The following is an 18,178-nucleotide window of genomic DNA, read 5'->3' on the forward strand; positions in this document are numbered from 1 at the left end:
ACACATACTGCTGCTCTATTACACCTCTCACTCCAGACTTACCCCGCTGGAGCCAATCATGCCAGGAAGCGGCTATCATCAAACACAACACACATAGAAAGAATTAAAAAATAAAGTGAATCGATCCGAGCCAATTGCCTGTAATGTTACGGCTGATACACGCAGCTGCTCCCGGCATTAAGCTCTGCACAGCTTCTCGCTAGACTGGAAGCTCCGCTCTGACCACGTGACTCAGTCACGTGACGTGCTGATGTCACTCAGGTCCTTTCTGTGCACGAAAGCTAGACAGCGCCGTTCTCAGTCTGTCTCTCACTCAGCTGCTGCCTCCAATACAAGTAACCGGACGGGCAGCTCCGCGTCTGTCTGTCAGCGCAGACACTCACCGGGACGAGACAGCGTATCCGCGGCGGCCGCACTCAGCGCCCAGCGCCGCTCGCTGCTTGCTTACAGCGTGACTGGCTCGGTTTTTGTGCAAAAAAAAAAAATCCCAGACAGAAATCCCTGTGCAAAGGAAGGAGGAAATGTAACGAGCTGGGGAGAGAGGGAGCGATGGAAGGACACGGCTAAAAAGGAAGATTAAAAAAAGGAAAGTTTTACACCTCGACCTTGCAACTCTGCAAAGCCCCCCAAAGGAGTTTATTGGGGGCAATGACAAGTTGTGGTTGTTGACCTGATTTCGCTTTACATCAGGCTGCCAGACACTCGGGGCTTCGCAGTCTGGGGCTGCTTTTGGAGGGTGTGACTGGACACGTTAGTGGAGCTGTCATCCACTGGAGATCACTATTTGGGTCACACACTGACACTGCCACTACATTTCACGATTTGGATTCACTTCGGGTGGGATTGTTTCTTGCTTTTTCTTTTTAAGACGGAACACGTCTTTTTTTTATTATTATTATTATTATTAAATAAATTGTTAATTCCTTGTATATACACTTAATCGTGGCACGGACACGAGACAGCAGCCCAAATACCGCGTGGACCTTTTGCCAGCTTACTATCATGTCATAGAAAAAGGTGAGTGAGACATGGTCACTTGTGCACTAGGTGGTGGTGGGAAGGGGTAGTGAGGGGTTAAAGCTCCTTTCCGTCTGAAAATGCAATAGTGCAAAGTCCACGATGGTCTAGCGGGGGGGGGGGTCAGACAGCAGATATTATTTGAACAGGTTAGATGACCTGCAGGTATCACAGCGCCATAGAGAAGTATGATATGTTGTTATACACCTTTGGGGTGGGGGCTCCTCATATTGATCGCTGTTATCCAACTCATCCTGGAATCAAACGGGTTAACAGAGAACATTCCATCCCTGCGCCCAGCACAGTAGGGGTTGAAGGCTACACATGTGATCGACTCATGTTAGGTGCTCTTGTATGTTACTTTCCCCAGACATGATATGCACATGTCACCTGCCTGTCTCATGATCTGATCTTTATAGAGGGGGGGGGCTGTCATCTCCTGTCATTCTGTTATTTTTAGATTAATTATAAATGTCACGTTTCTGTTTTGTTTCCTGCCCTAATTGCTAAGCGCTCGTTATAGGAACACTACCCGTGCCCCATGACATTTCCGATTGGTCTCCCTTAATTTCTATAGGTTACATATAGGATTTTAAAAAGTCGGTTTGAATAGGCTCTCTCAGCGATCCCGAATGATCTATGGGATAAACACATTTGATCTGGATGCAAACCTAATGTAATTAAATGCACCAAACTTCTCATTTGCTCTAATAGCGTTCTAATGTCACCGAGCCCTTTAGTTATATTTTTGGTTGCGCGGTGACATTGCTTGTGTGTCTCTCTTTTTGGTCTTTGGCCAGATGATCGTCAGTAGTTATTGAATGTATGCTTTGTTTTACACTCAATATCCCTATAGAGTGCGTCACAGCCGGTGACTGGCTTATTACTCCGATTTAATTACTCAGGTAGACCAGGGCAGGTTGGAAGGTGTGTACTTTTATTTTGCCCACCCTCCTCCTGCTCCATCCAAAATGAAATACATTGCAAAATCACCTGGAACAAAATGATCCTATGTCCAGTGTGTGTGTAGTTTTGTAATCTATTATCCTTTTATTCTGTGAACTTTTTTTTTCTTTCCCCAAAACAGAAGCAGAATCAAAACAGTTGCAGCAATTATTAAGTGGTAGGAAATATATATATATATATATATATATATATATATATATAATATTACAAATAAATAATATATGCATTAAAAATGGCTTGGCCCACTTGGCCTGTTCTTTCAATATTGGCTATAGCAAAAAATAAAATAAAAAGAGCTGTATTGTATAATGTAAATTTGTAGGTCTGGGCAAATTTAGTTAGAATTTATGAGCCAGGCATTAACTTTCAGTAGCCAGGAAGTGATCGGCTGCTTATAATCACATGTGTTGTAGGACTAGTACATCTATTGCCAACATTTAAAAGTGTATATATGTATGTTTATATATATAATTATACACACAGGAATATGTATAGGAAGATAATTTATTTATCCACGCAAGGGTTACCGTAGCCTGTTTGATTGGTTCTATTATTATAATACTAAGTATTATTATATACTAAGTATAACGAAAAGGAGCCTAAAATGAAAAAGAACCCCCCAAAACGCACACAGGGATTATGACAGGCAGTATGACATTTAAGCAAAGGAATAGCCAGTGGTAGGTGAAAAGTCATCGCAAATACCTAACGTTTTTATTTGATTCTCCGACTTGTGGAAATTTCCAGTCCTGTTTATATGTCTATGTCATGCATTATTGCAAGCAAGAAAAAAAAGTGGCTTTGAACTTGATACAGAAATCTCCTTTGCCAACTAACGCCGAATAAGCCACAGAGGGCATCAGGGTAGATGGCAGATGTCTTAAGGCCTGTGTGTGGCTCACCTTGGTGCAGCTCAACACGGTCTTTGGGAGACCGTCAATAAATCTACCGCCTGTTTCATATATATATCTTGTCGCACCAGTTAGGGTAGAATAAAGGATCTTTATTGATCCAGAACTTTAATTCATCTAGGTTTCTGAAATAGAAGCCACTAAGGAGAGTTACCAGAACACTTATTTAAACGTCTCATGACCTACTGCCTACTTTTTTAAGAACAGTAAAAAAAAAAGATACTCTTAAATTGCAACAATTATCATTTTCAAAGAATGTAAATGTTTGTTTTTTTTCTCTTTTAATTTTGATTAAAGATTTCTCTGTGTTTTTCCGATTAAGTTTTGGGTATCTTCCCCAAATTGCATTTGGTAACTTTATTAATTTTTTTGAAACCATAGGAAAAGAAAGCTATTGTATGTAGGAAATGAGATCATCTCCTTTATTATTAATTCAGTTTAAATACAATTTTACCGTTTGATATATTTAATAGATTTTTGTATATCTTTAGTAAATATTGTATGTTTTTTGTTATGTGAGGACAAGCAGCACATCTTTCTTTCCATTCAGTTTGATTCTTTTTTGTGTCACTTATTATGTCATAATTGTATATTTTTTTTGTCCTCCCATAAGGCACAGTGAACATGTAGCATGTAGCACTAGGGCTCTGTAGGCAGCACATGCAGGGCTGTCAGATTTGAAACCGTACGCCTGACTGCATATGTACGTTTCCTATAGGTGCTTCTCTGTATGGAACCCTCCCCCACTGCCCTTTCCAGCTCCAGCAAACACTGCTGTGCGAAGGTACAAGGCTCACACAGAACATGCAGAGCTGTCTTGTAGCATTGAAAGGGTTACTCTCTGTGTCGCAGCAACTTAATATCAGTCATGCCACCCTCCTCGTAACTGACAGGTCAGTTTAGCCAGTGAGGTGGCTGCGAGCGTTGAAGGAGTGTCAATGAGAGAAGTAGGGCTGGGTCTACCTAACAGTTACCATGTGACATTGTACTTAACTTCTTGTGTGCCAGGTTGGCCTAAGCTGTGTTGCTTAGCAGTGAAAGAGAATTGGTCGATATTCTCACTTTATTCATTTGAAGAATCGTGTTTATACCCGTTTATGTGAAGATAGCAAGCAACATGCTTTTAGGCAGTGCATACGTTAGCAGTCTTTGACTGATGGAGTTAAATAGTTTGCACGATCCTCCTCCTCCTCCTCCTCCCCCCAGCAGGCATAGACGGGCAGTCTAATGCCAACCCCGCTGCTGTTTGCAAACTAGTGCTAATCTTTCTTCACCACTGTACCTGCTGCACCTGGAGGACACAGCAGATCGGATAAATGAGGGAGGAAGGGAGGAAAGAGGATGAATGCTAAGTAGGACCTAATGCAGGTACCGACAGGTGCATTCGACCCCGCAAACAATTCATTTGAGCCATCGTTCCAATGCTGTAATTTGCTTGTTTGTCAGAATTATTAATACTAATAGCATTAACGTACAGCACACTGAAAAAACATGTATATTAAAATCGTATATCGCATATATACCTTGCATATAACTCCCACACCACATATATATATATATATATATATATATATACATACATATATATATACATACATAAACTCCAACACCAATATATATATATATATATATATATATATATATATATATATATTTTGATGTTTTTGTGAATTTACATTTTTTATATCATTAAAGATTTGTGCAGAAGTAACGAGAAAATATGTGATGGTTTATGTATAATATTGTGCTATTGTTGAAACAGAGCAATATCTTTGCTCATCTCCAGTTTTGTACAGCGCACCCTTCCCAGATGTACCAATTAATGCGACTAGCCGCCAACCACCACTTGTTGCCTTGCTACCTGCAGGTGGAATTTGTATTCGCCCCACCATGATATGTAACCTGAAAGAAACACGCACGGGATTGGAGGTTGTTATTAATCCTCACCACTGGAGAAAGAAACATTCTTGAAAGTAAAGACAGTGATGAAGAAAGTTTTTATAAACCCAAGAGACAGTAATGCTTCATCTGAAGTTCAGTTTATGCGAAAGATCACTCCTGAAGATTTCAGTTTTATATCAGATGGGGCTGCCATTAGTTTATTCTAATTTGTTCATTTTTTCTGGCCATGATTTTATATCTAGCTTTCCTCTGACTGATTCAAAACACAGAGAACCCAGCTAGAATTCTGATTTATCTATTGGCTTTCCTTCTGGGTTCCTCTGTTACTTGAATGACTTGCTTTCTTTAAAGGGCAGGGCTTCTTACAGAAATAAACTGCAGTCACATTTTTACATACCAAGTTCATTTATCTCTGCATGCTATTCTGTATAGAGCTTATTTATATTAAACTCTTACTAAAATTGTAATTCAGATTTCTTGTCCCATTAATTAACGTGTCATTAACGGCAAATAGGAATCTTGTTCAGTTATTACTAAGGTACTCTTTTACAGTATCCAGTGTGTAGCAACATGTAACCAAGCATTTCTTTAAACATCATTTACAAACTGTATTCATGCCAAGAGCAGGAATATATCAAAATCTGTGTTTTTTTAATATACACATATAACCATTCAAAACAGCATATAGTAAGGAGTAACACATACAGATAGGTAGAATGTGCTCACAGTTTACAGTAGGAAATCGGAGAATAGTTGCCACATGTACGACTGCATTTCTGTTGAGATCATGGGCATCTGCAAATATTCTTCCGGTAGGGGCAAAATATTAGCGATATTTAAGTGCCGGAATAGGCAGAAAAGGGTGGCATTGTTTGGGGAATTTCAAAGTGGACGCACGTGGTTGACATGCAGATTTGACTGCATATGGATGATTGTAGGCACATTCAAGTAAATAATATATAAGCATTTTTCGTCTATGTTTACCTACAGATTTTTAAAGAGATGGGCCACAGAAGGTGGTGTGGAGGTATGACTAGGCATGAGAGAGCTAGGAAAAATGCCCAAAAGTGGGCAATGCGTAGGCAAGACCAAACAAACACTCACCCTACCCTGACTTATAAGCATGTGTGTATGTATAATGTATAAATATTTATAGTATTGATAACATGCATATATACACAAAGTAGGGTCACTTGTGTCATGGGACCCCGTGCTGGGACCCCGTGCTGAGTGCTGTTACATGGCCTGCTGCTCCACCTCAGAAGGATTTGAAGGGGAAAGAGATACTACAGAGGCTGTGCCAGCAAGGCTATGTAAATAGGTCAGTTCCTAGACTGGGAGCAAGGATAGAGAGCTTGATCATCCTTTTGCTGCCCCCCCCCAAAGGTCTGTCTAGGCCAGAATACACTACTCTATATATTTGTATGTATGTTTATATACACTTATATGTCTGTATATGGGTTGTGAAACTAATTTATGGCTTTTACATAAATAATGACTTGCATAATATTTAAAATTCTAATGGACTTACAGTAAATCATTATTATAATTGGGCTATTATGGTATATAGAGATTATTTGTACCTGAATGTGTGTGTATGTTTATGATTTGAACCTTAGGAACCAGCATGATTCTGGAAATATGTGATGACTAAGAGAAAAACCTTTCTCCATGGCCTTTAAATAGTTTACTGTGGATGCATTATGACTATTTCATTTTTCTAGTTAGTGCTCCAAATGTAAGCTTTGGTTTTCTCAAAAGCCCTGTTTCACATAACTATATGATAATAAAGGAAACCTCTCATGGTGGAAATACCACAGTGTCTGTATAATGACAGGTTCTTAAAAAGGGACACAGAAAATACATACATTCAGTATGCAATTAGATAAACAAGTAACAAATCCACACCTGAAAAGCTCCCAGGGCTGACCCCCTCGTAGTTCTTCCTATCCTTATAGGTGGCAAGAAAGGGGATGCTTTCTTAAGTTATGGTGTCAAGGTTGGCTACGTATAGGGACAGGTCTTAGCTGTAATAGCAGTGAGAGGTGTGGGGAACGGGCAGAATGAAAGTGGGAAGTTGGTGAGGGTAGGAAAGCCAATGGGCAGGACCAGATACCACTCATTCACCTCTAGATTACATTTCTTGACCAGGAGGCCTGGTAATTATTCCTGGAGCCTCCTGAAAGTTCACAACTATGAATGTATCTCATTCCATACACCCCTTTTTAAGAGACATGGTAAGTCTTTAGGACTCAAATCACTTTGCCCTAATCAAAGCAAAATGTAACATGTGTTCACAATGCCATCACAAGACAGTGTCTGCATCACCATGAGCCAACTCATCATACATACTGTAGTGTCAAATTTCTTTGGATGACGCTAAACACTCAGTCTTTATTAAACCTCAAAATATCACTCAATAGAGACAGAGCTCGACAAACCCCAGGTCCCAGGTCACCATGACGACAAAAAAATCTCTTCCTAACGCCTAAGGTTTGGCAGGGGAACCCCCAATACCAGAGCCACAAAGCCCCCTCCACCTGACTAGGCTTACTGTGCTCCCTTAGTGCTGAGTTTGAGTGTGTGGTATGAAGTCATTTTCCGGCCTTACATGCAATCCTCATGTGAGGACTGCGCGGGAGCAGGAAGCAGAAGAGCTGTCCTGAACCAAAAACACTACAGTGAGTGTGTCTTACTGTGTTAGTATGTGTATGAAAGTAAGTAAGTATGTTACTGTGTCTGTTAGTATGTGTGTGTGAGTTACCATGTATGTGTTAGTACACTACATAGACATAATATGTAGTTGGTCCCCCTTTGCCGCTGTCTTCGGGAGTGTGGTATTTTTTACCCATCAAGTAGAGCATTTGTGAGGTCAGACACTGATGTTGGACAAGAAGTTTACAGCTGACAAAGTCCGATAAGATAAGTGGCTTTTCACAATGAAAAGGGGCAAAGAAAACAATAAGATAATCTGTAATATTCAATAGTTTATATTTTTATCTAATTTGACTCTTCACCATATTCTTCTGAAATGATTTACTAATGTAGGTTGTGATATAACTTAGATGACGTAATATAAAATGTAAATGTATGTACTGATTATGAAATAATTGCCTTAAAGTTCTGTGTTTTCTTAACATTGGGTTTAATTAAATAATTTAAATAAAATATATTTACATTTAAAAAAAAAACAATAGAAAGTCAAGTATTTCATTTATTTTTCTCTTGGAGAAAAACCTTAGGTAACTCCAACTCAGTTTTGTAATCAACTCCTAATACAAATAAAACATATTCATATTTTTTCATATTTCTTCTGGCACCCAAAATCATTGTAAGTGTTTAACAGTTATCTTTGTGGTCATTTTCCCAAAGTTCCCTTAATTTGCTCTAAGGATAAATTGATGTTGTCTGAATAAATAAATGCAAAACATTTTTGCCAGATGTACAATCATCTTTATAGCAGTTTAATGATTAGCATGTCTTGAACTATACTTGAACTATAAAAAGCTTATTGTGACATAAATTCAATAGCCCATTTTCTCAATGAAAATAAATGTAAACCAATAATCGTAAGATTTAAAAAAAAAATACAATTTCAATATGGATCTTTGTTTTATATTTTTCCAGATATGGAGACAAAAGGATATCACAGCTTCCAGGAAGGAGTAGATATGGAAAGGCGATGGGGTCAAGCTCCTCAGTCCATGGACTACTCTTCCTCAGGTTCCGGGCAAGAGACTCCTGAGAACCCTTTCATGGAAATTGTAAATGTGAGCTGCATATCCGGATCTTTTTCAGAAAATGTTGGAGAAGAAGACGGTAAAGAGAAACAAGGTCTCCTCCCTTGCCTTCAGCAAGAGCTTAATCAGTCTAGTGTGTTAACACAGGAACTTAAACCTGAACTGGAATCAAAAGAACTTTCTGCAACTGTCGCTGAATCTATGGGATTGTACATGGATTCTGTACGAGATGCAGATTACACTTATGAACAGCAGAACCATCAAGGAACGGTTGGTCCTGGAAATATGTATTCAAAAGTTGAGCACCTTGTAAAGTTTTACAAACAAAATGCTCGTAGAACTTCTCAAAATCAGCCGGTAAGGTCAATTCTAGACTCTGAGAATTCAGTAAATAGCAATGTAAACATTACCGTGAGGAGCCCAATATCCTCATCCACAAGTAGCCCCTCCAACATGACACTTTCTGTTTGCAGCCCCACTGGAATAAACTCTGTTTCTTCAACTACTTGTCCTACAAACTATGGAAATTTTGCAGTACACAGTCCAGTTAATCAAGGAACTCCTGTCTCATGCTCCCCAAACATTGATAACAGGTGTCCAATTTCTCACAGCCCTGCTCATACAAGCACTGTGGAATCACCACTGTCCAGTCCACTGAGTAGTATGAGATCACCTATCTCCAGCCCACCTAGCCACTGTAGCTTAAAGTCTCCAGTATCTAGTCCTAATAATATTACTATGAGGCCTTCGGTGTCTAGTCCTGGGAATATAACCACAAGGTGTTCTCTATCCAGTCCTTCCAATGCCAATAATCGGTCCACTATTTCTAGTCCTGCGGCAAGTTCCATGGGGTCTTCAATATGTAGTCCTGCAAACAACGCCTTAGGATTTCCTTCTGCAGCCATGTCTACAGAATGTGGACCTGCTCAGGACACTGCTACTGAAACTAAAGATAAAGGCGTCCAACAGGTTATGTTTCCAAAATTGGAAGTAATGGAGGATGAAATGTCCAATACTACTACTACATCTATGGTGAAGTTTATTAAGCCAGACCCTGATGGAAATTTCATGAGTTCATGTTTTGGAGATAATAGCAAAGTGGCTTCCGATTCTTCTTTCCCAATCTCTGTAAAGCAAGAGCCATGTAAAAACACATGTTCTAATTCTCTCTTTAAGAGTAACCAGTCAGGAAATCCTTTTCCGTTTATTGATGGCTCATACTTTTCCTTCATGGATGACAAAGATTACTATTCCCTTTCTGGAATTTTGGGACCACCTGTAACATCATTTGTTGGCACATGTGAAGGCTTTTCTAATCAAGCTGCATCTATAGGGATTAAACAGGAGAACAATGACAGTAACTTTTACCCAGAGAACAGCATGCCTTCTTCAGTGATTGGTGGTGTTAACTCAACTGGACAGTCATTTCATTACAGGATTGGAGCTCAAGGCACTATCTCTTTGTCACGTCCTAGAGATCAATCTTTCCAACATTTAAGTCAATTTCCTCCAGTAGGATCGCTGGTTGACAGTTGGAAAACACACTCTGAATTGTCTCAGAGTTCTTTGTCAACCAGGAGAAGTGATGGATTCCCAGGTTCAGGATACATTCCAGAAAATATGTCAAGGTGAGTAATAATTTTGTTTATTTGTTGAGAGTCCCCTTGCAGACTGTAATTTTTGCAACAAGGAGTTATGTATAACAGTGAACGGTCTTAATCCCTATCCTGTGTTTTTAATAGATAAGAACAAATATGTTTTATTACGAAAGCCATTTTTAGTATTTTAGTATGCATTCATCATTGGTGAGCCTCCCACAATCATGGTACTATATATATCAGTGGATCCTCTTTCAACACAGGAAGGTTGGACCGCGCTATACTGCTGGTGAATACTTTAAATATACACAAATATTTATTCAGATAGACCTTATTGTGTTTTGAGGTTTATATTGACAAATATTATTGACATATTTTTTCTTGTTCACCATATTGGTTACATTTGCAAGAAAAGATTGTAGTGGGATGCTTGTTATTTATACACGTATGGCCTCTCCTCTATCAGGGTAGCAGGGTGGCTCTGTTGCAACTGTGCTCTGTGTGAGCACTAGGATACCTTTACTGTTTGAATGCTCAGTTGTAGGATCAGGTGTTGTCTTTAAGCAAGTATCAACGGTAATGCCACAGGGAAGGAGCGAAGAGAGTAGAGTAGAAGGCCAGGAGTATCATTCTGGCTGATCAGAGTCATTCAAATCAGACTGAAAAAATAAAATATCAAAAATAATTATATAGATTCCATTGATGTATCCATGGCATCATCAGGGATTCCACTTAATGTCTTTGTACTAAATGCATACCATTTTGGAAGAAAACTCTATGCTACCTCCAATCCAAAAGTTTTAAAATAGTAAAAAAATAATAATTAAAAAAAAAACACTCCTAACACCACCCTTATACTATTGACCACTTAGTTTACCCACCCAAAGTGTGCAAATATACTTCTAGATTGGCCTTCTCATTGTTTTCATTGGTCTTTAAAATTTCTATTTGGTTAACAGTGGTTTTAATAAAGCCCTGACTGTTAGCATGTGTAATTCACCTTAAATCACACAACTTTCATCAATTACATCACAAAACAAAAAGGAAAGGGAAGAACAAAGACCTGTCTCAATAGCTCCCAAGAAAGAAAACCGCTACAAATTATGCTGCTGTTACATAATCAGTTCTGACAACTGGCATAAGTTCTTGCTTGTATATGTCTGAAAGACATATAGTCATTCCCATTAGAAAGCTGATCATCTGTGCTCTGGAGAAAGTTTCTATGCAAGAAGGAGACTTTGGTTAAATCGCTGTCAATAATAGGATAACTGGCTTATCAGATTTTATAAAGAACAAAACTAAAAATGTCTCTTTTACAAGAAGAGTCGTCTGGCATTCCTGCTAAGAGTATTGCGGTAACGTTGTTATTTCTACGTATATAGAATGAATTAAAGTTGGGTTTTGCAATCAATTTGTTTTCTAAGCATAACTATCAGATTCTTATTAACAGAGACCCCGGGTGTATATAACTGCCCTTAGTATGATCTCTTTACAACTTACCACTGGATTGCCTGGCCCTTTATAGATGTACCCTGTAGGGTACATGTGAGGTTGAGAACCCCTATCATATATGTCTTGCCATCAAAAAGTACAATTTCAGTATGTTTGGTACCTAATGTATACGTTATGTAATAACGTAGTAAAACATTGACCCAATTCCAATTAATTGTTCTGTTGCAGTCCCATAGCAAAACAGAACAGATAAACATATAAGACTAGACTTTTTTCTCTCAATTGATAATCGCTTGTATGTGGATAAAAAACAAAGTTTAATTCTGAGACGAAAAAATACACAAAATAAAATGTTGACGTGTTGCATCTTTTTTTCTTTCTTTTACCAAACAGCTTTATAATAGACGCAGAATGAAATTAAAAACAGAGGGTCAAGTTAAGCTCTGCACCTCTGTTTATGTATGTCCCCAAAATAAGTAGTCATTATTGTTATTTCATATAGGAACACTCGTGCACACATTCATACAGAATATTGTTGTATGGCTCTGGATTTGTTCCATGGAATGTTTAGAACTGTTGTGGACAAGTATATACGAAGTAATTTGTAGCGTTTTTAACTGTGGCTACTTATAGAGATAAATATATGCTAAGGAATGTCCTAAATATTTTAGCACCGCTAGAAAACAGTAGTGCTGAGAGATACACAGTTTCACAGGAGACCTAAAGTGGTGTTACGTAAAAGTGGAGTCTATCCTCCATATTTATCCAACCTAACAAAATAATATCATGTTGCGTAAAGAGTTATGTTTTAGTTAAACCTTCTCTCCCGAGTCAGAGGCTTCTCTGTTGGCTTGTTGCTTCTCAAAGAAACATCTGAGAAAAAGAGAGAAGCTGCTTGGGCTCCAGAGCGTAGCCCTTGAGTCGTAACAGATGGACAGAACACAAATCCAGTTTTTAAGGCCTGCCTCATTACATATCAATGTTATGTAGTGTACTTATGAGAAGCAAAGCTTGTTTTTTGGTAATTCAAAATTCCCCATGTTTTTAAAGTGTGTATATATGTATGTATGTGTGTGTGTATGTGTGTATATATATATATATATATATATGTACACATGCAACTACTCATGTTCATCTTATTCGTTGGAATATATATTTTGAAATATTAATTTTTAATGTTTTTGTCCAACCCGTGTTATTATCAACTGTTGAATTCAGAGTGTTGCAATACCTTTTGTCTTTATTATACTCAAATTGTGCACCTTTTTATGTATGTAAAAATACTCATTCATACATACATACATACATACATACATACATCAATCCGGGCAGAAAATATTAGAGCAAGGTTTTATGAAGCAAAACCATTATTTTAATTAAACTGCCTAATCTTGGCTAATCAGTTGCCCATCTGCCCCAAAAATGCTGATTGTAGTGATTTTGTTAATTTCTGTTGAGTATTTCTGTTCTATATTACTGTTATTACCATTGAACCTTTCATCTTTCTTTTTTTTTTTGTAATTGTATGTGTATTGTAATAGTTGAAGTTAATAGTATATACGTGTGGCAATTATATTAAAAGTTAGGCTATTTAAAGTTAATGTTTAACCATTTGGTCTCCTTTAAGACTTTTCCCCCCTTTATTCTCACAAGTTGTGTTGTTACTATAGCATAGATAGTATAGCATAGATAGTATAGCTACGTGTACACTATTTGCATGCAGAAGGTTGCTCAGATGGGACGTTGAAGTGCACAAAAGTAAAACGTGTATTGTTGAAGCTTAATACATTTCATGGAGCGAAAATGGGGTAACCATTTACAGTGTATTATGCTTTTTTACTTCAATGTATAAAAATAGCAGTATTTGAATGTTTTCCTAAATAACTATGTTGGACATGATTGCCCTGAACGCTGAGATTTTGAAAGCTTGTTTGTTCTTGCAAAGAGTCTCAAATCCAGAGACCTGTCAGATTTCAGATCAAGGAATATGTCAAATCTTCAACAGCAATCTTCTTGCTACTTGCTATGACAAAAATGTATACATATTTGCTCCTTATGTTAACCCGTTCACAGCTACTCAGCGTACGATCATCCTTGCCTATCGGTCTGTTCGTTTGTACAGTTAAATGCCACGTCTTAGAAACAGAATTATTGCATTTTAAGTACTTGTTTGCTTGTTTTTGTGACGAAAGCTCAACCTGATTAAATCCTAGTTGCAGTAATTTTCCAAATAGTCTCGAAAAATGGCAATCCTTATAAAACAGGAAAATTGAAAGCAGTGGCCTTTTATACGGTGTCATTCCTATGCAGAGGGCTCCTTTGCGTGTGATTGAAGCCACTTTCTCAGGCGCATGGACAGTTTCTGTGTTTTACTGAGTGGCCTGTTATTTTTTTATTTATTAAAAAAAATATTCATGGTGATATTATAATAGTTAGCCTACTTTTAAAATTTATGTTCCAAATAAAGAAAACATTATGTGTGTTCTCTAGTATGGTAGGCAGATCAACCTCAGCAGATGGCATTTTAGTCTTTCTTGTGAAGGGTTAACCCATAAAGGCAACACAGAAACTTGTAAGAAGGTTTTTATTCCAGATCCTATGGCAATAGCCAATCAGCACCTACTTTCATGCCACATGTGTTCCCAGGAAAAAATATGAATGAGACAAACTTTGACATGAAGAAAGACTTACTGTTGGGAATGGTTTTGGACATGCAGCAGTACAGGGAATGCTGTTTATTAGTTTAGTAACACAAGTTTTGTATTTAGGAAAGAAGGAGGGCCTTCGTTCTTAATATTCTAGTACAAATGTAATAATTGTAAGCTAATTTTTATTCAAAATACAGACTTTACACCCCTAGGCTTATCCAGTGTGCAACCAGTGGAAAAGTGAGTCTAATATTGAGTATTTTTAACTGTATTGGAATGCATGACGTTAGTGTTTACAGTATATTGTATTGAATATATATATTATTATTATTATCTTTTATTTATATAGCGCCAACAGTCTACGTAGCGCTTAATACAAAACATATATTCAAGACGAGAATTGACAGACTAAGACAAACCGATACATTAGGTGGAGAGAGCCCTGCTCGCAAGCTTACATATATAATACATTTTGTCCTTTTTCATTGGTGTAAGAGTTCATCTAAATAACTGTTAAAAGAAATAAAATTAACTCGCATGCTATGTTGTTTGAAATACAATAATTAAAATTAACGAAATGTAGTTGAAAGGCATTTGCAGCAGTAACTCTCCTCCAAGTTGCTCTGTTCCTTTAAAGCTTGTGCCGCTGAATTGTTTGGCCGACAAAGGTTGAAAAGTGTAGAAAAACATGAGCGCAGCGGAATATGTGTTAGTATTTTGCTCATTTAGAGCAATTTTCTCATGAGAGATGGATTAATTGGAAAATCTGTAGGTGGCCTGGTGTTTTCCTTAGGGTGCTGGGCTTGTAATGACAGGTTCTTTATTTTGATTCCAAACGGCGCAGTGAAAAAAAAATAAGAAAGTAAAAGTTTGAAAAGCTCTCCTTCCTGGTTGTCAGTGGTATTTTTTAATGTTTCGTTCCCAAGGCAGCAACCAAACCCAGCATGTTGTCACAGCACACAGTTCCAGTCTACAAAATAAAGACTGCTCCATTTCCGTAGGATCCTTGGTGGACTTAGTACCGTAAAAAGCGGAGCTGGGCAAAGTTATACACCAATGCAGAAAAATTAAGGGGTCAGCTTGACATTGCTTTAAAGGATTATGTTCATAGCGATCAACATAAAATGTCATAAAAAGTTAGGAGCCAGAGGTAAATCCATAAGCCACTGCTGCTAGGCTCCCCGGGATTTTTCCACCCCTGCATTAACACATGAGAGTTATTTTTTGTTGTTGTTTATCTTTAATTTATTGCATTATTTTTGCATAGCCTTGGGTAGTATGGCTTAATTATGCCTGTCATTGGTAAACCTCTATGAATAGTATATAAAGCTTTGGAATAAAATTGCCTAGTTATTATATATTATATTATGCAAATAGATAGAGTGTAGGTAAACACAATAGTGTTCTAAATGTCCTATTACTGCCAATCTTTATGTATCTACACTTATGTAGAGTTGCCAAAATATGAATAAAAAAAATCTTTGGACACTTTGCCACATAGTTATTCGCAAGGCTATTATCGTGGAGCATTGGGACGCGGGTAATATGGATGTCTGTTCTTTGATACAGACAGGGAATTTCCCCTTCTTGCATTGCATGCACCTGGTTCATGGCAATACACAAGTAAATCCTGCATTTATGGAACATTGATCCAAAAGAAAATCTCACAAAACAGATTTAGACATTATTACACAAAATACTAGTTGGAGCTGCGGAAAAAGCTGCGGACATTTCAAATAAGCAGTACTAAGGGCATACAGGAAAGAACGTAAGATATTAAATCTTTTTTTTTTATCTCCAGGTTCATTAATAATATTTCAAATAATAATCCTGACATTTAAATTTGCTATAACAATTAACTACGATGCCACGCAATATTTATACACTCCAAAGAGCATTATTTTAGTACTTAAATACGTTCAGCTTTCATTTATACAATAATAGAAGTTTCTTGTGGATACTGAATAATAAGTTATTACGAAGCGGTGAATGTTCTCACCAACAACGGAGATGCATTAAAATGTATTCTCTGGGACGGAGCCAGAGCTGCTTTTGTGCATGAATCTGGTTCTGCATTGAGCGAGAACCTTCCCTGGCTCTGTCTTTTTTGGAATGCAGGTTCCTGAACCATCGGTAACCAGCAATGAAACTTTGAAGTGTCCACAATCCTACGAGTCTTTCTGTCAAGTAGTTGGTGAAGGTTTATGGGAATAGTAGTTCACTAGTAATCCAAGGTCTTCACATTTGACTACAACTCTCTCACCAGCTGCATGTTACTGGTCCACTAGGTTTGGTAGCGGCTACTGTACTTGGATGACAGTATATGTGGTTTGTGGTTTTGTTGTTATTCCCACAAAAATCCTTAAACTGTTTTCAAATTAGTTGTTCTAATAAATTAAATTTTAGTAGATGTTCCCAAATATTTTTTTATTATTCTTTGTTTTTTTAAGAGTACAACTTATTCACTTTGTTTGCATGAATATTTTTAGTTTATTATTAGTAGATTCCCCTTACAAAAAATTACTGTAGTTTTTCTGAAGTAATACTGCAGTTTTTTGGACATGAAAAACTGCAATACTGCACTTTTACTGCAGTATTACTGCACATTTACTTCAGTTTTACTGCATTTGTACTTCACTGTACTGCAGTATTACTGCACATTTACCGCACTTTTTTTTATTGCAAACCTACAGTTGTACTTCAATGTACTGCAGCTTTATTGCATTTGTACTTCCGTACAAAAATAACTGCAGTAAAACTGCAGTACAGTGAAGTACAAATGTAGTAAAACTCCAGTAAATGTGCAGTAATACTGCAGTAAATGTGCAGTATTGCAGTTTTTTCATGTCCAAAAAACTGCAGTATTACTTCAGAAAAACTGCAGTAATTTTTTCATAAGGGTCTGATCATTACCGCATGGATCCAGCTAAATAGAGTTCTTGGTTACCTGTATGCAAGGGAAACTCTTAAGTACCTAGCGGCTTCCAGAAGAAATGATTTCAAAAATTGGCCCTGTACTGCACGCTTACGTCACCGGTGTAAAAACATACGGAAAAATAATTAAATACAAATTAATCTGTTATCAGGGCTCAAGGCATGGAGTTTGACAATCCTACTTTAGAGCGTTGTTAGTGGATAGAATTAAGCTCTTTCTTCTAAAATGTTATACTGAGCATTGACAATATTAGAAAATGAGGCGACTCCTTGCTTTTTCATCAAAAATATGTTATCGAGTAGTAAGGATAGTTTTCCATTACTGACAAAATATTGTGTAGCTTTAAATCTATGGTGATCTCATATATATTAATATTCTCCTTGTATTATTTAAGGGACCTGGTCAGATGAATAAACATTACTCAATTAATGTATTCTTTTTCTGGGTAACATATGAATACATTCCTCTCATTATTTTACTGGGAGTTTAATGAATAATTCTTGTTCATAAACATTTAAAAATTGATAGGTCCCTATAATTGTAGGAGGTGGAAGTAGAGAGGCACTGTGCTGTGAATTTCTGCTCTCGTTAGACAAAGAGTAAATATTGCAGCAGACGGCTGACATTTCTGAATATTGGCTTCGTGGTAATGTAAGTCATAGCGATGTGGCAATGCCTGATGTGAACTACTCTCAGAATATTGCGGTTTAATTAACTTTAATTAAAGGGACCGTAATTACATTGAATGTACACACCATCAAACTTTAAAAAAAAAAGAGTTTTTATATATGGCAACAACAAACCATAAACAGGAAAGACTCATTACTCATCAGGTACGCTGTCATAATATTATTTGTATGTCCCTTTAAACATTACTCTGCATACACGAGTATCGGCATCGTTACAAAATCAGTGGCTTGAGGGTGAAAACCGGGGTGATGCTACAATGTAAGCAGGTTAACTTGTTTAGTCTAATGTTTTTTTTTGTTTAAAACACATTTTTGATCAT

At 37.4% G+C, this 18,178-nt stretch overlaps 1 protein-coding gene across 2 annotated transcripts in view; it reads left to right on the plus strand.

The window, feature by feature from the left end:
* Positions 1-255: 255 nt before the first annotated feature.
* Positions 256-18,178, plus strand: part of NR3C2 (nuclear receptor subfamily 3 group C member 2) — a 148,474-nt gene continuing 130,551 nt past the window's right edge. For both annotated transcript variants that reach the window (XM_053460664.1, XM_053460673.1), the window contains exons 1-2: positions 256-1,017; positions 8,424-10,164. In XM_053460664.1, coding sequence (XP_053316639.1) covers positions 8,426-10,164 — 1,739 coding nt within the window. In that variant the 5' untranslated portion in view covers positions 256-1,017; positions 8,424-8,425. The remainder of the gene's footprint in view (positions 1,018-8,423; positions 10,165-18,178) is intronic.

Source organism: Spea bombifrons, chromosome 1, assembly GCF_027358695.1.
Source record: "Spea bombifrons isolate aSpeBom1 chromosome 1, aSpeBom1.2.pri, whole genome shotgun sequence".
Classification (NCBI taxonomy): domain Eukaryota; kingdom Metazoa; phylum Chordata; class Amphibia; order Anura; family Pelobatidae; genus Spea; species Spea bombifrons.